The sequence below is a fragment of the Arvicola amphibius genome, chromosome 4 (assembly GCF_903992535.2).
Source record: "Arvicola amphibius chromosome 4, mArvAmp1.2, whole genome shotgun sequence".
Classification (NCBI taxonomy): Eukaryota; Metazoa; Chordata; class Mammalia; order Rodentia; family Cricetidae; genus Arvicola; species Arvicola amphibius.
Genome location: NC_052050.1, coordinates 69,985,178 through 70,007,209, shown reverse-complemented (window position 1 = coordinate 70,007,209; position 22,032 = coordinate 69,985,178). Strand labels below are relative to the sequence as shown.

The 22,032-nt window shown below is 42.7% G+C and overlaps 1 protein-coding gene across 6 annotated transcripts in view; it reads right to left on the bottom strand.

Annotated features, from left to right (window-relative positions):
• Positions 1-21,618, bottom strand: part of LOC119812156 (zinc finger protein 2) — a 36,940-nt gene extending 15,322 nt beyond the window's left edge. The window contains exons 1-6 of one of the 6 annotated variants that reach the window (XM_038326577.1): positions 21,563-21,604; positions 19,586-19,780; positions 17,751-17,893; positions 15,839-15,964; positions 15,506-15,598; positions 9,150-11,408 (exon numbers count right to left, since the gene is read on the bottom strand). In XM_038326577.1, the coding sequence (XP_038182505.1) occupies positions 9,946-11,408; positions 15,506-15,598; positions 15,839-15,964; positions 17,751-17,893; positions 19,586-19,605 (1,845 nt within the window). In that variant the 5' untranslated portion in view covers positions 19,606-19,780; positions 21,563-21,604 and the 3' untranslated portion in view covers positions 9,150-9,945. Of the gene's footprint in view, positions 1-9,149; positions 11,409-15,505; positions 15,599-15,838; positions 15,965-17,750; positions 18,270-18,320; positions 18,332-19,585; positions 19,781-21,562 lie in introns of those variants that run through there. The other 5 variants (XM_038326579.1, XM_038326580.1, XM_042054965.1 and 2 more) reach the window with 5 other exon arrangements.
• Positions 21,619-22,032: the final 414 nt, after the last annotated feature.

Here is a 22,032-nt window from a genome sequence, read left to right as displayed (position 1 = left end):
CAGCCATGTCCACAGGAACAGGTATAAGGAAGCGACCACCTAGGGAGCAGGCATGAGTCAGCTACCTCCCTGAGAAGGCATAAGGTAGCTAGCTACCTCAACGGAAGCAACCCCAAGCAAGCAACCTCCTTGGGAGCAGGCAGAACGACCACCGATATTGCAGAGTGACTCCCAGAAGTGCTGAATGACCTCCAGGAACACCGAGTGACCTCCAGGAACACAGAGCAACTTCCGGGAACACTGAGTGACCTCCAGGAACACCGAGGACCTCCAGGAACACCGAGGACCTCCAGGAACACTGAGTGACTTCCGGGGTGACTGGAAACATGGCCCTGACTGCACCAAGAGGAGCAACCATCTGATCCTGGATCCATGGAAACCTGGAAGATTGATGACCAGAGACACAGCCCCAACTACATCAACCAGAGGAAAAGATGGTAAGAACACACTCAACACCACAAAGAGCAACACAACACCAAAAAACAAAAAAAACCCACTAGTGACCCTACAACAGCAAGACTTGAACAACCAAATAGATGAAGCAGAAGAAAATGACCTAAAACAATAACTTTAGGAGAATATTCCAGGCCCTTAAAGAGAAAATGAAAAATTCCGTCAAAGAAATGGAGAAAAAGACAAACAAAAAATTGGAAGAAATCAACAAATCCCATAAAGAATCAAGAAAAGCAATCAAACAGATGAAAGAAACTATTAATAGAGACAATAAAGAAAACACAAACCGAGGGAATTATGAAAACGGAAATTATGAGAAAATGATCAGGAACCACAAATGCAAGTATAAACAGCAGGATACAGGAGATGAAAGAGAGAATTTCAAGTGCCGAAGATACAATAGAGGAAATAGACTCATAATCAAAGAAAACATTAAATCTAATGAAAGGTTAACACAAAATATCCAGGAAATATGGGATACCATGAAAAGACCAAACCTAAGAATAATAGGTATAGAAGAAGGCAAAGTCCAACCCAAAAGCACAGAAAATATATTTAACAAAATCACAGAAGGAAACTTTCCCAACCTAGAGAAAGATATGCATATGAAGATACAAGAAGCTTACAGAACACCTAATAGACTGGATCCAAAAAAGTTCTCTCACCACATAATAATTAAAACATTAAACATACAGAATAAATAAAGAATATTAAGAGCAGCAAAGGAAAAAAGCCAAGTAAGATATAAAGACAGACCTATCAGAATTACACCTGACTTCTCAATGGTAACAAAGAAAGCCAGAAGGTCTTGGTCAAGCATTGTGCAGACATTAAGAGACCATGGATGCCAGCCCAGACTACTATATCCAGCAAAACTTCTAATCACCATAGATGGGCAAAACAAGATATTCCATGACAGAACCATATTTAACCAATACCTAGCCACAAACCCAGCCCTACACAAAGGAATAGAAGGAAAACTCCAACCCAAGTAAATTGGCAACATCAACAGAAACACAGACAATTGATGCTCTCACAGCGGCAAATACCAAAGAAGGGGAAAACACACAAATGAACATCACCAACAATGAAAACTAAAACAGGAGTTAACAACACTGGTCATTAATATCCCTTAATATAAATGGACTCAAATCACCTATAAAAAGACACAGGCTAGCAGATTGGATATGAAAACAGAATCCATCCTTCTGCTACATACAGGAAACACACCTCAACCTCAAAGGCAGACACTGCCTAAGATAAAGGGTTGGGAAAAATTTTTCAATCAAATGGACCTAAGAAACAAGCTGGTGTAGCTATTCTAATATTTACCAAAATAGGCTTCAAACTAAAAACAATCAAAAGAGACAAAGAAGGACATTTCATATTAGTCACAGGAAAAATCCATCAAGAGGAATTCTCAATACTGAACATCTATGCCCCAAATACAAAGGCACCCTTATTAGTAAAAGAAATACTTCCAAAACTTAAATCACACATCAAATCACACATACTAAGAGTGGGCGATGTCAACACCACACTCTGATCACCGGACAGGTCTGCCAGATAGAAAATTAACAGAGAAATGAGGGAACTAACAGATGTCATGACTCACATGGACTTAACAGACATCTATAGAACATTCCATCCAAACATAAAAGAATATACCTTCTACTTAGTACCTCATGGAACCTTCTCAAAAACTGACACATACTAGGTAACAAAGCAAACGTCAATGGATACAAAAAAATTGGAATAGCCCCATGTATCTTATTGGATCACCATTGCTTAAAACTAGAATTCAACAGCAACACTAATTCCAGAAAGCCCACAAACACATGGAAATTAAACAATGCTCACCTGGATCATCAATGGGCCAAGGAAGAAATAAAGGAAGAAATTAAAGGCTTCCTAAAATTCAGTGAGCACACAACATACCCAAATTTATGGGACATGATGAAAGCAGTATTAAGAGGAAAGTTCATAGCACTAATTGCCTACATAAAGAAGCTGGATTTATGCCTACATGAATCCCACAATAGAGAGTTAACAGAACACTTGAAAACTCTAAAACAAAAATAAGCAAACTCATCCAGGAGGACTAGATGGCAGGAAGTAACCAAATTGAGAGCTGAAATCAACAAAATAGAAACAAAGAAAAAATACAAAGAATCAATGAGACAAAGAGTTGGTTCTTCAAGAAAATCAAGAAAATAGATAAACCTTTATCCAAGCTTACCAAAAGGCAGAGAGAGAATATCCAAATTAACAAAATTAGAAATAAAAAGGGAGACATAACTGGTGCGGGAGAATTGTCTGTATTCTGTCAATCATGTTTTAAAACGCTGACTGGCCAGGCAGGAGGTAAAGGTGGGAAAACTAGACAGGAAGTAGAAATGATGTAATGAGAACAGGAGAACTCTGGGAATGAGAAAGTTTATTCCTCCCACTCCTGCCCAGATCACTGAAGCAGCAGGATGTGATCTGCCCCACTGAAAAAAGGTACTGAGCCACATGGATAACATAGGTCAGAAAAATGGGTTAATTAAGATGTGAGAGTTAGCCAGTGAGAGGTTAGAGCTAATGGGCCAATCAGCTTTATAACTTACAGAGATCTTTGTGTGATTTTCTTTGGGGCTAAACAGTTGTGGGGTACGCGGTGGGACAGAAACCCAAACAAGCAGGCCTGGCCCCGTCATGTTACACATAACAACAGACATGGAGGAAATTCAGAGAATCATTAGGTCATAGTTCAAAAGCCTGTACTCCACAAAATTGGAAAATTTAAAGGAAATGGACAACTTTCTGGATGAATATCACCAAATTAAATCAAGACCAGATAAACAAATTAAATAGACCTATAACTGCTGAAGAAATAGAAACAGTCACCAAGAGTCTCCCGACCAGAGGAAGCCCAGAGCTAGATCGTTTCTGTGCAGAACTCTACAAGGAAGAACCAACACCAATACTCCTCAAATTGTCCCACACAATAGAGACAGAAGGAACACTGCCAAACTCTTTTTATGAGGCCACAATTACCCCGGTACCTAACCCACACAAAGACATTACTAAGAAAGAGAATTACAGACCAATCTCACTCATGGACATTGATGCAAAAATACCCAGTAAAATACTGGCAAACAGAATCCAAGAACACATCAGAAAAGTCATCCACTTGGACTTGAGTTTTGTGCATGGTGATAGATATGGATCTACTTTCATTCTTCTACAGGTTGACATCCAGTTATGCCAGCACCATTTGTTGAAGATGCCCTCTTTCTTCCATTGTGTACTTTTGGCTCCTTTATCAAAAATCAGGTGTTCATAGGTTTGTGGTTTAAGATCCGGGTCTTCTATACGATTCCATTGGTCAACTTCTCTGTTTTTATGCCAATACCAAGCTGTTTTCAATACTGTAGCTTTGTAATAGAGTTTGAAGTCAGGGATGGTAATGCCTCCAGAAGAACCTTTATTGTATAAGATTTTTTTGGCTATCCTGGGTTTCTTGTTTTTCCATATAAAGTTGATTATTGTCCTCTCAATCTCTGTGAAGAATTTTAATGGGACCTTGATTGGGATTGCATTGAATCTATAGATTGCTTTTGGTAGAATTGCCATTTTTGATGAGGAGCAGAAGGAGCGAGAACATGAGGGAGAAAGTCAGGAACGAGAGGGGTGCGTTCACTCATGGAGACGGTGGGACAGAACTAATGGAAGATCACCAACTCCAGTTGGAATGGGACTGATGGATCATGCGACCAAACCCGTCTCTCTGAATGTGGCCAACAGCGGGGGCTGACTGAGAAGCAAAGGACAATGGCTCTGGGCTCTGATTCTTCTGCATGGACGGGCTCTGTGGGAGCCTTCTCAGCTTGGTCGATCACCTTCCTGGACCTAGGGGGAGTTGGGAGGACCTTGGTCTTAGCATAGAGTGGGGAACCCTGATGGCTCCTTGGCCTTGAGAGGGAGGGAGGGGAGGTATGGGTGGAGGGGAGGGGAGGGAAGGGGGAGAAGGAGGGGAGGGAAAGGAGGGAGCGGAGGGAGGGGAGGGAGAGGAGGGAAGGAGATGGAAATTTTTAAATATAAAAAAAATAAACCATGAGAAAAAAAATAAAAAAAAAAAGAAAAGTCGTCCACCATGATTAAGTTGGCTTCATCCCAGAGATGCAGGGATGGTTCAACATATGAAAATCTGCCAATGTAATCCACCATATAAACAAACTAAAAAAAAAAGCCACATGATCATCTCATTAGATGCTGAAAAAAACCTTTGGTAAAATACAACATCCCTTCATGCTAAAGGTCTTTGAGAGAGTCGGTATATAAGGAACTTACCTAAACATAATAAAAGCAAAATACAGCAAGTTAACAGCTAACATCAAACTAAATGGAGAAAAACTCAAAGCAATACCACTGAAATCAGGTACAAGACAAGGTTATCCACTCTCTCCATATTTATTCAATATAGTTCTTGATGTTCTAACTAGAGCAATAAGACAACAAAAGGAGATCAAGGGGATACAAATTGGAAAAGAAGAAGTCAAGCTCTTACTATTTGCTGATGATATAATAGTTTACATAAGCGACCCCAAAAATTCTACCAAGGAACTTATACAACTCATAAACACCTTTAGTAATGTAGCAGGATATACACAACTCAAAAAAGTCAGTAGCCCTCCTTTACACAGATGATAAATGGGCTGAGAAAGAAATCAGAGAAACATCACCCTTCATAATAGCCACAAATAGCATAAAACATAACTAATCAAATAAGTCGAAGACCTGTATGACAAGAACTTTAAATGTTTGAAGAAAGAAAACATCAGAAAATGGAAAGATCTCCCATGCTCTTGAGTAGGTAGAATTAACATAGTAAAAATGGCAATCTTACCAAAAGCAATCTACAGATTCAATGCAATGCCCAGCAAAAATTCTATACAGACCTCGAAAGAACAATATCAACTTCATATGGAAAAGCAAAAAAAAAAAAAAAAACCAACAAACCCCTCCCAAAAAACAACAACAACAACAAAAAAAAACAACAGGATAGGCAAAATAATCTCGTACAATAAAGGAACTTCTGGAGGCATCACAGTCACTGACTTCAAAGTCTATTACAGAGCTACAGTACTGAAACAGCCTGGTATTGGCATAAAAACAGACAGGAGGACCAATGGAACCGAATAGAAGACCCGGATATCAATCCACACATCTTTGAACACCTAATTTTTGACAAAGAAGCAAAAAAAAGTCAAATGGAAAAAAGAAAACATATTCAACAAATGGTGCTGGCATAACTGAGTATCAACATGTAGAAGAATGAAAATAGATCCATATCTATCACCATGTACAAAACTCATGTCCAAATAGATCAAAGACCTCAACATAAAGCCAACCACACTGAACCTCACAGAAGAGAAAGTGGGAAGTACACTTGAACGTATTGGCACAGGAGACCACTTCCTAAATATAACCCCAGTAGCACAGACACTGAGGGAAACAATTAATAAATGGGACCTCCTGAAACTGAAAAGCTTCTGTAAAGCAAAGGACATGGTCAACAAGACAATATGACAGCCTACAGAATGGGAAAAGGTCTTCACCAACCCCACATTGGACAGAGGTCTGATCTCCAAAATATACAAAAAACTCAAGAAATTGATCATCAAAGAATAATTCAATAAAAATGGGATACAGACTTAAATAGATAAGTCTCAACAGAAGAATCTAAAATGGCTGAAAGATACTTAAGGAAATGATGCGGGATTCCCCTCTGTGTGGTGTGATTACCATTAATGAATAAAGAAACGACTTTGGACCTATAGCAAGGCAGAACTTAGCTAGGCAGGGGAAACTAAACTGAATGCTGGGAGAAAGAAGGGTGGGGTCAGAGAGAAAAGCTGCCGCCAGAGACAGACATGCCAAAATTTTGCTGGTAGGCTACAACCTTGTGGTGATACACAGATTAATAGAAGTGGGTTAAATTAAGATTTAAGAGTTAGCCAATAAGAAGTTAGAGCTAATGGATTAAGCAGTGATTTCAATAATATAGTTTCTGTGTGATTATTTTGGGGCTGAGTAGCCTGGAACCAACAAATGGCCTCCCTCCAACAAATTGGCACACCAACATGGTGGATTAATAGTTTCTGAGTGGTTATTTCGGGAGTCTGGGCAGCCAGGAAATGAACAAGTAGCCTCCTTACAAAAAAGGAAATGCTCAACATCCTTAGCCATCAGAGAAAGGCAAATCAAAACAACTCTGCGATTCCATCTTACACCTGTCAGAATGGCCAAGATCAAAAACACTGATGACAACTTATGCTGGAAAGGTTGTGGGTTAAAGGGAACACTTCTGCATTGCTGGTGGGAGTGCAAACTGGTATAGCCCCTTTGGATATTAGTGTGGTAATTTCTCAGAAAATTAGGAAACAATCTACCTCAAGACCCAGCAATACCACTTTTGGGTATATACGCAAAGGATGGTTAATCGTGCCACAAAGACATGTGCTCAACTATGTTCATAGCAGTATTGTTTGTCCTAACCAGAATCTGGGAACAACCTAAATACCCCTTGACTGAAGAATGGATAAGGAAAAATGTAGTACATTTCCATAACAGAGTACTACACAGCAGAAAAAAATAATGACATCTTGAGATTTGCGGATAAATGGATGGATATAGAAAATATCATATTGAGTGAGGTAAGTGAGACCCAGAAAGACAAATACCATATATACTCACTCATAAGTGGCTTTTAGACATAAAGCAAAGAAAAACCAGCCTACAATTCACAATCTCAGAGAGCCTATACAATGAGGACCTGAAGAGAGACATACATAGATTCCCCTTCCCTGTCTCACTCATTCCCTATCTCCTGTCCTTGTCTCTTATTCCCTGCCCTCTGTCCCTCTGGATCAAATAAATCTTTGTGCTGAGCACTTGGTCTTGGGGTCCTGAGCCAATACTTTTCCTTTCATCTTCCTCTAAGATGCTTGCTTTGCAAGCCTAGTGGTTCTTCTAGATGTTTGCGGGTTCTGGGTGGCCTTTAGCACTAACTGTATTAGGCGCTTTCCTAAGCGCCTTTATTATCTAACACAACCCAAAGCACTTAGGTTTGCACCACTAACAAATGAGGAAACAGGCATTAACATATGAAATGCCTTGAGCATGGCCCCAGTAAGTGATATAGGTGGAACCAGGATGTCACTCCTGCTGATGAAGAAGGTGCAAAGGCAACCACACTGGCTGCCCAGGCTAGCTTGGAAAAGACATGTCTAACAAAACTTCTGATAAAAGTAGTGAAACTTCCATTTATCTGATTTGTCTGCTGGGGCTAGTGGAAGTCACTAGGGAATGAATACCTTGTGGGTTTCCTCCGTGTGTATGTGTATGTGGGCCTCTAAACAGGGCTTTTGGAGAATTAAAACAATGCTAACGTTAATTTTTGTTTTCTGATCATATCTTGTAGGGGTAAAAGGTCCTTGTGCATACAGTTAAGTACTAGAGAAGCCAGGAAAACAGTTTCTCCAAAGGGAGGAGATATTTGGCTGTCCTGGAATGCTGGGGAAAAATGTAGTTTACAACCAAGTAATCCTTTGCAACCTCTTGAGCCAGGCTCCACCCATATTCCCCAAAATATGTTGTTGGTTTATCCCCAAACCTTGAGCATTATTTCTAGGCCATAAAACTCATCCTTATGAGTGATGTCATTTGTACAACCTAAGTGACTTCTGTGTTAGAAGCCAGGTCAAATCCTGACCCCCACGGGCACTCCTCCTTAGTCATTCTCCACACACCTTAGCCTGAGCACTGTTTCTGAATCAACAGGTCCCATCTTTATGAAAGAAGCCCTGTGGACTTTGTTACACGCTTCTATGTAAACATGCCTTAAGCTTTGTTGTACGCACAGGACTGAGTTAATTGTTATTAGAAAACTATTTTTTTTCCAAAATCATGCTGCATTTAAATATGGCTAAAATAAATGAACTAGTGTCAGACTCAGAAGTATTGGCTCAGCATTGGTGTTGAAGGGAGATGAATGAAATTTCATTCTTGTCTCTTCATGAACTATTTTCTGCCACCCAGAAAGCCTGCAGTGACCCCCCCCCCATAACTATCTCACATCTAGGACTTAGTCAATATGCATTTAATAAATCAACTACTACCATGATCTATAAACTGCTCCTGTGGTGGTTCTGAGTATGTTTTGAGTTTGCAAAGGCTTTATTAATATGCTGAATTCCTATGTCTACTAGCATCTTAGGGTTTCTAGTGCTGTGACGAAGCACTATGACCAGAGCAACTTGGAGAGGAAAGACTTTATTTGGTTTCACTTCCATAGCACTGTTTATTACTGAAGAAAGTCAAACAGGGCAGGAACCTGGAGGCAGGAGGTAATGCAGAGGCCATGGGGAAGTACTGCCTGCTGGCTTGTTTAGCCTGGTTTCTTACAGAACCCAGGACTATCAGCCCAGGGATGGTCCCACCCATAATGGCTAGGTCCTACCCCATCCATCACTAATTAGGAAAATGCCCTACAAGCTTGCCTACAGCCAGATTTTATGGAGGAATTAATTGAGGTTCCCTCCTCTTAGATGACTTTAGCTTATGTTAAGCTGACATAAAACTGTCCAGCACAATTAGTATTCAACCCACATGTCTTTGAATTTCCATGACAGTCTACTAAGACACAAAGATATGCATTGATATAGATTATATTTAAGTCACATTTTCATATAAATACAATCAGCGTATTCAACAACAGTTTAATGACTATTAGTTGAGAGTTCAAAACAGCATGCTATGGCATTAAAATATGCACAGTTTATCTGCCACCCACTAGCAACTAGCCTACATTTTAGGAGATAAATCAATTCAGGGAAAGGGAAGAACTTGAAGGACAATAGGAGTTAGAGGTAGAGGAACATTCCAGAAAAACCACCATATGAAATAAAACCACCGTATGAAATAAAAACGGGGGGGGGGGGAGGAACAAAATAAACAAACAAACAAAAATCCAACCACAAAAACTTCCCTGAATCTTGCCTTTGGACATTTTATCTAATACAGATCCCACAGGCCTTCTAAATTCCAACTCTCTCATTTACCACATAAGGACACTGTGACCTGCTGAAAGTGGGTGACTTGTTTAAGTTAATAGGGGTTAGAACTATATGCCAGATTTTTGGGCTGTCCAGTTAAGTACTATCACATTTTCTATCCAGTGTGAAAACTCTGTGAGGCCCTAATCAGAATTCCCAGTATGACACAATAGAGCTTATCTTCAGCTGAAGTCTTCCTCATCTGTGTATTAGATACAAGACTTTACCATCTGAATGAAAGTGTTCATAGCTTTCATATGGTTACTCTGGTATGCTATGCTGTACTTCAACTAAAAGGTTCCCACGTTAGTTATGGTTATTAAGCATCTACATTGATATGACATGATTATTATTAAAGAATTACTCAAGATGAAGGTGCCAATGACAACTCTCATGTATGAGTCCTCTGATGTCTTGTAAGGTTTGTACTCCTACTGAAGGCCTTCCCACATTCATTACACTGATAGGGCTTCTCTCCTGTGTGGATCCTCTGGTGCACTATGAGGGATGAATTCTTAATGAACGCTTTCCCACACTGGTCACATTCATAGGGTTTTTCACCAGTGTGGATTCTTTGATGTTCAATAAGGTAGGCGCTTTGGCTGAAGGCCTTCCCGCATTCAGTGCACTCGTAAGGTTTCTCTCCAGTGTGTATCACCTGATGGACAGTTAGGGATGATCTCCCCGTGAAATGCTTTCCACACACCATGCACTCATAAGGCTTCTCACCAGTGTGAATTCTCCGATGCTGAGTAAGAGAAGAATTCTTACTAAAAGCTTTCCCACACTGGTTACATTCGAAAGGTTTCACTCCAGAGTGAAGTCTCTGATGTTCTATAAGGTATGTGCTTTGACTAAATGATTTACCACATTTGTTACATTTGTAGGGTTTCTCTCCAGTGTGATTTCGCTGGTGTAGAGTGAGCGTTGAGCTTTTACTGAAGGCCTTTCCGCATTCATTGCACTCATAGGGTTTTTCCCCAGTGTGACTTCTCTGATGCACAATAAGATGCATGCTCTGACTGAAGGCTTTTCCACATTCGCTACATTCGTAGGGTTTTTCTCCGGTGTGAGTTCTCTGATGCACTGTCAGATTCATGCTTTGTGTAAAAGCTTTCCCACAGTCGCTACATTTGTAGGGCTTCTCCCCGGTATGAATCCTTTCATGTTGGACAAGGGATGAATTCTTACAAAAAGCTTTCCCACACTCTTTGCACTGATAAGGTTTCTCTCCAGTGTGAGTTCTTTGATGCACAGTGAGGTTCATGCTCTGACTGAAGGCTTTCCCACAGTCATTACATTTGTAGGGTTTTTCCCCCGTATGAGTCCTTTGATGGACGGTGAGGGAGGAGCGTTCAATGAAGTGCTTGCCACACACGCTGCATTTATAGGGTTTCTCCCCAGTGTGAATCCTCTGGTGCTTAAGCAGGGAGGAACTCTGGCTGAAGGTTTTCCTGCAGGCATCACATTCATATATTTTCTTCCCTATAAACATTCTTGGAGATTTCATTAACTTGGAAGTCTGCTTGGAATCTTTTCCATGTAAATTCCAATTGCGAGGCCTTTTTGTCAAAGGAATGCTTTGTGGTGTATTAAGCATTGAACCCTCAATGGAACAATTTTCAGTTTTATTACCGTCACATACCCTCTTCTCATTAAAGGTTTCCTTTTGGGCCACTGCCACTTGGCCCAGATATCTTTCCTGCTGCCTCTCTAGCTGACAAGAGGGGTCCCAGACAGACCCTAAAGCTGAATGCCAGAAATCTTCCTTTTCCATCATGGCCCCATAGGGCAATTTTTCAATAATGCTGGACTTTGGAGTTAACTCTTTGGTTTCAAGTCTTGTTTTCCAGCCTGAAAAAAAGTAAATAATTCAAATGCATATTGATTTCTGTGCTGAGTGACTAGAAACTGCATAAAGGGGAATAAGAGAGTAAAGGTAGAATAACTTCAGTGTGGTTAAGAGATTTTGAAAATATTTTTACAATTCTTTAACAAAATCAAAAGGTGAAGAACAGTGTACTAGTCCACAGAAAGCAGAACTAATACAACCAGCTGAATAAATAGAGAGAAGGGGTGAGCTCATCCAGGAGGGATGGATAAATAGTGAATGCAGAGCTAAGGAAAATACACAGAAGGGACAGGCTAGAGAAATCAGACCAGAATGATGTGATAATTTCCACACTGACAGAATCCAGAGTCCCCTGGGAAGGGACTCTCAGTGAGGATTATCTAGATTGAGCTGAACTGTGGCGAACCATTTTGATTACATTAACTGATGTGAGAAGGCTCATATGGGCCTTTTCGTGGGCAGGGGATCCTGTATAAGGGGATAGGTACAAGCTGCCCACTACCCTGCATGCATTTCTGTTCTGACTGTAGAGACACAGCTCCTTCAGTCACCTTCCACTGTGACTTCTCCACCACGAATGGACTTTAACACAAACCAGGAGTTAAATAAATACTTTCTCCCTTAAGTTGCTTTTGTCAGAGTATTTTATGACAGCAACAGAAAAGAAACTAAGACAGAAATTGCTGCCCAGAAGTGGGGCCTTTGGGGTGTAAACTTGACCATTTTATTCTTATGCTTTTGGACCCATCTGTGGCTAGAATGTGGAAGAGTTTGGTACTTTGGGCTAGAAAAGTCACTGAAGGCTGGAATCAGAGCTTAACTCATTCTGATGGGAGCTAACAAGACTGAGATAAACACAGCTAATAAGGTTTCTTTGGATTTGAGCTTTCACAGATTTAAAAGAGGATAAAATAATCTGATAAGGAGTAAGACCCTAACTATATGTAAACTACCCCTGGGGAGTATGGTCATGTGCAACATAAAGAACAGAACACCTTAGAGGAGGCTTCTGTCTTAAAGGTTTTCTCCTTAACCTTTAAGAAATGTTCCACTCACAGATGTAACAGGCCTAAAGTGCCTTACACGTTCCTACGTTTTCTCTGTGAAGTTGAGAACTGTGATGAGCAGAGCAAGATGAAGAGAGTCAGTTGAGCTGTTAGAGGTAAGTGCACAGAAGAAAGGACCAGGAGCCACTCCGTGAGGAGAGAAGACAGGACACTGCAGTCTGAGAATCAGTTTTAGGACTGCTGATCAAAGTCAACAGAGAGGAGATCAACAAGCAAGAAATGTAAGTAACAGAGCTTCTCCCTTCCAAGCTGACCTGCTATAACAAAAAAAAGTCAAGCTGGAATTGCCACTGAAATACATGTCCCTAAGTAACTCTGGAGAGAGTATCTATCTAGTGGTATCAGCAAGAATATATGAGCTAGCAGCTCTCTCTTGCCCTAGGTCACTCTGGTCATATCCAGTTATCCAATTCACATTCTTTGAGAATATTTGAATTGTTACTCAGAATTCACAAAAAGTGAGGGGAGGGGTGATTCCATTAGTACAGACAGATGGCAACTCTGTAAAGAAGAGCCGGGAAAGGGAATGGTGATAGCTAATGTAGTTGTCAACTTTACTACATAAGGCTACTTTCTTCATGCAAAGGGCAACACTTTGTCCTTACTTGTAGTGGGAATCTAGTAGAGTCATTGTATCTAGGATAAACATTAGAATATAATAGTTTTTTTTCACTGTATCAAGGGTAACAGCAGAATGTATTAGTATTTGCTGGAGATACCTAGACCTTGGAAAAATCATAGCAGAGAACAGTGATAGTTTTTTTGTTTTGTTTTGTTTTTTCGAGACAGGGTTTCTCTGTGGCTTTGGAGCCTGTCCTGGAACTAGCTCTTGTAGACCAGGCTGGTCTCGAACTCACAGAGATCTGCCTGCCTCTGCCTCCCGAGTACTGGGATTAAAGGCGTGCGCCACCACCGCCCGGCTGAGAACGGTGATAGTTGTTTATGCTTTATAGAGTTGTTTTTCTGAAGGGCTTCTTCATCCACTGCATGGCTTTCGTCACAGGACTATCGAGGCTCACTTGGAGGTCCTGCATTATTGGGTACTGCAAACACTACACAATAAGGACCAAGGTTGCTGGCTGTGATGGCTTCCTCAGAGAACATATAGAATAGATCGAAGGGGCTTTGGTATGAGGAACTTGTTGTACTCCAAACACAACCTTTGTGTACAATCAAATATGCTTCTGAAGGGAGGTTCGAGGTTCAGGTCACAGAAGCTGTCCCTCCCTGCTGCCAGAGAGCCTAAAATGACATTCAATTGAATGTCTCATGCAACATAGAATAGATATTGGAATAGATAACTTATTCTGATTATGGGTTTGCCTTTCCTTCATGGAATGCTTCTGCCAAAGCTATCATCTGTAGACTGACAGAATGCTTTCTTCACTGCCATGTTGTTCCATATAGCATTGCTTCCAACCAAGGAACTCATTTCACAGCCAGAGAGGAGCAACAGTGGGCCTATGCCCAGGGAATCCGCTGTTTATATATATTCCAAAAATCAACTGAGAAAAAGAACAAAGTATTTGCTATTCTGCAAAATGCTAACAGTTTTAAACTCAAATTATTTTAATACTATACAAAACTTAATAAGGCTAAATATATTCCTTATTAGATTTAGATGCTTAACTTAAATGCAAGTTCTCAGGACTTAATTCTTAAGAAAAAGAAAAACAAAAAGATTACTTACAAACTTTAACAACTGGCCTAGGAGATCCTCCCAGGGACACAGGATGCCAAAAGACAATGCGCCAGGCGTGCAAAAGTCAGGAAAGACCCATGTGACTTGAGAACTGAACACGGCCATTACTACACATGTACAGAAAACCAAACACACCTCTGTGCAGTCGGACATCTACCTGCTAACATGACACTGCGTAACCGCTGACAGCGATACGCAAGGCAATCTGGAAAGAACAAAGTCTACACAACGCAACACTGCTCCCTGGGCTCCACCCTGTTCTCCACATTCCTAGCTCTCCAGTTTCTCCTCTACAGGATCATACAGATCCATTCCCATGAAGAACACAGTGGAGGTGCTCTTCTCTTCTTTCTTCCCCTCCATCTAACCCTGATGAAATGTCAGGCTGTACTTGCTTCTGCATTCTTCCACCCAGAGCACAGCACACGCCCTTAGCACTGGGTACAGGGGCTTCTTGATCACTCAGTTTATAAAGTAAGAAAGGATAAAACCACAGGCATTTATTCTTTCTTATCAATACTGCTGTATTCTTTCTGCTTTTCTTTTTTCCTTGAGCCAGCTCCCTCCTCATCCCCAGGCATGCATCTGTAACCTATGTGAGAGCACCTTTGACTTTTGGTTCTATCCTGACAATTCTCCAATTTCTACTGGTAAGAATTCTACAGATATGGTTACATTTCTCATACCCACATTTGTACCTGACTTTAAAAGTTCTACTAATGTCATCCAATATGATTCAATACTCAACAAATATTATCAAGCATTTGCTGGGTAGGCATATAATGAAATGTCAGCACAGTAATGACAGTTCAGTGAGCCCACGTGCCAGCAGGCAGACAGACACACAGGAAGACAAGTAAATAATGTGTGCACTCCAATCGTAAATATGAGAAGAAGCTTTTGGATCCTTCCTGATGGAAAGTCTGAAAGAAGACAAAGAAGTGGGGTAGGAAATCATTACCAAAAGCATGGGGCTGGGGATGAAGCTTAGTGATAAAGCCCTTACTTACGGATGAGAGGAGGGGCTTGAACACAGATGAAGACAGAGAGGAAACAGTCGTTGCAGACATTTCCAAATGCACAGTGGTTCCAGGCAATGCACGAATGCTACAGGTGTAGTGACTCAAGCCTCACGATGCACCCACCCCTCCTCCAAGACCAGGACACAGATATGGCAACAGAGGACAAGTCTCAACAGCATGGTGGCACTGTCCTCATACAGTACACACCTGTGGGAGTGGGTCCCTCCAGAGACCCCAAGATCCCTCTCACACGTCCTCTTAGTAAGACACCCATGTTACATTACAAGGCTCTGCATCCTGACACTTACCCGGAAAGATGCAACCTGGGAGTTCTCTTTTTCTCAGGCTCAGTCCTTGTTCCGGCTCAGAGAACACATCTAATTCGGAAAGTTGATGTCCTGCTTGGGAGGAAAGAAACTGAGTTTGGGTACCGAACTTAGTCAGCACCCAGCCCCAAACAGTGCTGATTTCTTCCATTTGCACTTTTTCCATTCTCTACAGACTTTTCACCTAGGGACTATCCTCATCAATGCCCCACGGGAGCTGGGGTTTCAAGTCAAACCCATGAATTCCATATGGCGGATGGCTAAAGGGCAAAGGTGGCAAGAATCAGGTCGAGTTGCAAGGGCAGGGGTTCTCACCCAGGAGACCAGGTTCCTGCAGTTCAACAGCACCAGTCTGCCATACAGGCTCCTCTGCACAGAATCTAGCTGCATCCACTCCGCCCAAGTGAAGTCCACAGACACATCCTTGAATGTCACTGAGTCCTGAAACCACAGATTCCTCCTTAACAGGGGATTTTTTTTTGCCAATAAGGTCTTGAAAAACGACCAAGCAGTGCGGGAAGAAACGTGGCATCGGTTTGTGTGAGGAAAACCTAACTACATTCCACTGAAAACAAAACAGGTGCAAGACAGCAAACAAGAGCCAGAAAAAATAACACAGGGAGTGGATTGGGAACTGCTGCGTTTCCTGTCTGTGGTAAAATACTCTGACAAGCCGGGCGGTGGTGGCGCACGCCTTTAATCCCAGCACTCGGGAGGCAGAGGCAGGCGGATCTCTGTGAGTTCGAGACCAGCCTGGTCTACAAGAGCTAGTTCCGGGACAGGCTCCAAAGCCACAGAGAAACCTTGTCTCGAAAAAACAAAAAAAAAAAAAAAAAAAAAAAAAAAATACTCTGACGAAAGCAACTTAAAAGAGAAAGAGTTCGCTTTGGCTCACAGTTCAAGGGTGCAAACCATCACCCTGCAAAAGTCAAGGTAGCAGGAGCAAGAAGCAGCTGGTCACATGACATCCACAATCAGGAAGCAGAGAGGGATTAATGCATGGCAGAGCTCAGCTGGTCACATGATATCCACATTGGGAAGCAGAGAGGGATGAATGCTGAGGCTCAGGCTCCCCCTAACCATGTACACAGCCCTGGATCCAGACAGAAGATGGTGCCACCCACTATGGGAAAATCTTCTTGTCTCAACCCAATCAAGATAGCATGCCCCCAAACCGATCTCCCAGGGGATTCCAGATTCTGACAAGGTGACAATTAACACTGACCATCTCAGGAAATAAGACAGGAAAAGAAGTCCACAGGAGTGCTACAGTTTGGCCCCTGAAGTGGTTTGACCCCAAGGGCTCAAGTGTTAGAAGTCTGGTCTCCCAGTGACAATGCTTAAGAGGTTGTGGGAGGGCTGGGGAGATGGAGCAGTGGTGAGTGACGCAAACAAGCAGAGCAGAGTTCAGACCCTGAGGACTCACATAAAGGCAGTATGCTGTAATCCTAACACTGACAGTACAGATGGCAGATCCTCGTAGTTAACACAGCTTAAGTGATAAGCTTCTGGTTCACTGAGAGACCTTGTCTAAACATGAAAATGTTTACGTGATAGATGAAGACACCTGTGTCCTCTTCTGGTCTTTGCAAACATAAGCACGGGCATGTATAGCTGCACACACACACATGCACACACACACGCATGTGCACACACACATGTACGCACACACACGGTGGGGCCTATTGTGAAGTTGCTGCTGGCCCTTCCTACATGTTCTCATCCTCTCACCTGCATTCCTGACACTGTGATACCATCCACTATGCAGTCTTCACCACAGCTAAACAGAGGCCAATGCCATGGGACTTAACCATGCCATATGTATGGCAGACACTCAGACAATGGCTGTGACTTCTGTCAGCAACACAGGGAATGATGTGACATGACTGGCAAGACTCCAGGCAGAAACCTGGACCTCCACTACAGCAAATCCCCTGAAGCATCCTTCCCCAGGCCTTGAGATGGCAGACTCCCTCCTCACCACACCCTTGCCCCTTTCCTAGGCTTTTCTGACTCTGGGTAGTCCATAAGCCCTATAAACACCAATCCATCTTTCCTGGGACTTTGGCTCCTTCTCCAGCCTTTCATGAGAACGCCAGTGTCAGATGAGCACAGAGGTGAAGGACGCTGAAGGGGCCCAATGCTCTAACACTCCAATACATCTGTCCTTTGTAATGAAGTCCATTCACATGGTGGGAGTAAACGATGTCAGACAATGATGTCTCACCTGAGCGCCCAATGGCAGAGGACAAACAGCCATTGCCTTCCTCCTTCCTGTGGGGCCTTCCTAGAAAATGTGCAATCTCTAGAGGAGGAGCTGGGGGAGGGAAAGGAAGCCATGAGAGACACTCCTGCGGCAAAATAAAATACCTACAAATGAACAAGAAGGGTGAGGCATCAACGTGAGTACAGTTAAACAGTTTACCTGTAAACTTTGCTTTGTTAAGCTTACATAGGTACATAGACAGAAACAATATTCATGGGTAGGCTGGCTCAAGATTCTAAGCTATTACTTCCTTGACCTGAATCTACACACCTAACGCATTCCTAGACAGTATATGCATCACAATGACAATATTTTAAAGTTAATTATAGAAAAATGATTAGTTAATCGTGTTGTAAAACATCCTTTTTAAAAAAGATTTATTTATGTTCTGTGTCCCACGTCCCTGTCTGGTGTGGAGAAGGTGGGCGATGTACCGGATCCCCGGGAACTGGAGATAGGAATGATGTTAAGTCACATGTGAGTGCTGGGAACCAAAGCTGGGTTATCTACAAGAGCAGCAAGGGCTCTTACCTGTTAAGTCATCTCTCCAGCCTTAGAAAAAACAAATTTAAGGGGTCCTAGTGAAGGCAAACACCAGATATTTTCAGCTCTGTAAGTGGATCTTAATGAAGCAGGAGTACTGTAGTGGCTACCAGACACTGTGAAATTAAGTCAGGCATAGAAAGAGGTTAGTTATCAGGCACAAGAATAAAGTTAAACAATCTTTTAACCTTCTGCAGCACAAAACTTACATTAGCTTATTTTTAAATTAGCAAGGAATTTTCATTTTTCCAGTTGTTTGTACATGTTTGAGTGTGTGGTGTATCCAAGCATATGTGTGGTGCATTCACACACATGTGGTCTATTCACAGCGTACGTGCATGTTTGTGTATGCATATGTGTGTGTGGTGTATTCACACATATATGGGTGTGTATGTATGTAGGTGTCAGAGGAGGCCTTTTGGTGTGTTTTATTACTCTCTGCCTATTTCCTGGAGTCAGAGTATCTGAATCTGGAGTTTGGCTGGTGGACAGCAGACTCCAGCAATCCTCCTGCCTCTGTGACTCACCTCCGCAGCACTGGGGTTCCACATTTCTCTAAAGGCACACCTAGATTCATACATGGGTGTTGCCATCTGAATTCAAGTCCTCATGCTTGTACACGAGGCACAGTAGAAATGTGGTGGTATTTTGTTTGTGACCTAACAAATAAAGCTTGCCTGAAGGTCAGAGTGCGTAGCTAGCCACACTAGTTAGCCATAGAGGACAGGCAGTGGTGGCATACACCTTTAAGCCCATCACTCAGAAGACAGGTGAAGGTGGATCTCTTTGAGTTCAAGGCCACCCTAGGCTACGCGAGATTTAATCAGTCTAAAAGAGAAATAAAGCTCACACCTTTGATCCTAGCACTTGGGATCACATGCCTTTAATCCCAGCACTAGGGAGGTGGAGACAAGGGAGAGATGACTGGGGGAAGAGAAGAATACAAGGCATGAGCACACAGGAGCTCATGGCATTCAGTCTGAGGATTCCTAGAGACAGGATTGCCCATTTGGTCTGAGGATTCGGCAGAGCTAAGAACTTTCAGCATTGACCCCTATATCTGACTCAGGATTTTTGTTATTAAGACCAATTAGAAGTCATGCTACATTTTGACCCACCCAGGCATCTCTCAGTCCTCTTCCCCTTTCATTTTAAATGACTTTAATGAGAACACAATTGTCTTAGTTAGGGTCACTACTATTGTGCTGACACCATGACCAAAACTTGGGGAGGAAAGGGTTTATTTGGCTTACACTTCCTTATCCCTGTTCATTACTGAAGAAAGTTAAGACCAACAGGGCAGGAACCTGGATGCAGGAGGTGATGCAGAGGCCATGGAAGAATACTGTTTACTGGTTTACTCATTATGGCTTGTTCTGTCTGCCTAAAGTCAGGTCTCATGGAGGTATCTTCTCAACTGAGGCTCACTGTTTTTGGGTAACTCCAGCCTGTGTCAAGATGACAGAAAACCAGTCAGCTCAATATTATTACCGAAGGACCTCTGACACATTAACTATCTTGTCAACATCTACTGTGAGAAGAACAGCATGCCAAGTCATAGGGAGTACAGCCGTAAATACAACAGGCAAAGTCTCCTCCACCTTCATGAATACTACAGACCAACAGGGAAGAACAATGGAACAAATCCAAATGCTACTACATACACACACACACACACACACACACACACACTATAAACAACTATAAATGAACATCTTTATGATGTGATGAAGAGGAAGGTCTCTCTAGTTATTGCAAACACAACGGAGGTGGAGGAGGAGGGAGGAGGCCCTGGGCATGGCTCAGTGGATGCAGCATTTACTACGCAAGCATGAGGACACGGGTACAAGCAAAAAGATGAATCTGTGGGCTTGGAGGAAGACCAAGGATGAGTCCCAACACTGACTTCAGGTCTTCATATGGATTTGGACACATGTACACCCTGTACACTCATACATGCATACACACATGTGAAAATGCAAAAAGACACGGAAGCTTTATATTACTATAGGAATACATAACTTTTATGTATATTCATGAAATCTGTTTGTTCATAACAGATGTAAAAGTTATGAATAAAAAAAGCCTGGGATTTTTTTTTTTTGAGACAGGACCTTACTATGTAGCCTTGGCTATCCCAGAACTCTATGTAGAGCAGGGTGGTCTCAAATTAATCCCCCTGTTCTGTGGGATTAAGGGCATATACCACCACATCTGGCCTGCACCAGGCTTAAGAGAATACTAACACTTCAAGTTGGTTGGGGCCATCAGTCTCTCTTATCAGTGCAACCATTTTTATAAATTGCTACTTTCTGTAAAGAATAAGACAGGAGGTGTCCAAAGGTCTTATGTAACATTGGCCTGGAAATTTTACTTGAAGATTTGTGGAAAGAGGCAATCCAAAAAGAATGACATAAACAGATACTCTGTACCATCTACAGTATTAAAATAGAAAAATACAAAGGTCCAAAGAGAGGATTAGATTTGGCAACGTTCAGACATACTTTTCCTCCCATTCATTAAAATGACAATATTAACTGCCCTTAAACATTACTGTTTAAGTTCATTCTCTATCTTCACTGGGTGGTGGGCACCATGGATTAAAAGTACTTCAAGCGTCTTATAAGATGTATTTCTTAACTCCATTTGTAAAGGCGAATGGAGGAAAGTCACCAACATTCCTATTTTTAGAAGTAAAATGTTTCTATTTATACATATACACATATTTACGCAATACAACACATGAATTTTGGACAGATTTCGAATGACTTTGCTCGTGGATTTTCTAGTAGGCCAATAGTGAACTTAGAATTCTGGAGAGCACATTCTCTCTTAGCCAGAACCCACTCTGCGCCTTTCCTTTGCTCCTGCAGGCAGAGGGCGAATGCCCACCAGCGGTGCACACAAAGGCCGAAGACCCCCGACTGCGGCCCCGCGTCCTCCCCGCCTTCCGAGAGGGGGTGCCCCACGCGTTCTCGGCGCGTACCGGCCCGGGGCTGCCCGGCTAGGTAGAGCTCCCGAGCGAGCCGGTTGGACTGCCTTCGGGGTACAGCAGGGGCCGAGTGGGGGTCTCGGTCTCGGCGTCTGCGGCCTGGAGGCCGCGTGAGCAGTGCACCTGCGACTCCCGCACTGCCCGGCCGGCCCCGCCCTCGGGCCACAGCCCGGGGCTCCCAGTGGGAACGCCCCATCCTCCCCGCTCGCCGACCACCAGCCCGAGGCTCTGCACTCACCCCAGTCACGGAAGAAACCACAGGCTGGCCGCTCAAGCAGCCACGCCGGGCGCGCTGGACTACATTTCCCACAGGCCATGGGGCCTCGACAAAGTGACCCACGGCGCAGGCGCAGCTGGAGGGCTACTGGCGAGGGGTGGTTCCTCTGATGCACGTGCACGGTTGACCACCTTAAACATGTTTCCTTAAAGAAACAGGTTATAGAACCTTTCCTTCCCTAAAGTAAGAGGACCCTGGACACCCCCTTGCATGAGGGAGCATGAGAGGTAAGCTAGTAATGTAATGTTCTAGAGACTTCTAGGCGCTCCGTTAGCCGGAGAGAGGGGCTCCCTGTCGTACCGCTCTTCTTAGGGCGGCAGGATTGTCTCTGTGGAAAACTAACCGACTCGTGGATGCTCAGGTAATTTCGGCTGCATCCGCCGCTCTGGAGCTTGGAGAAGCGTGTGGCATTTTAGGATAAAAAGATAGGC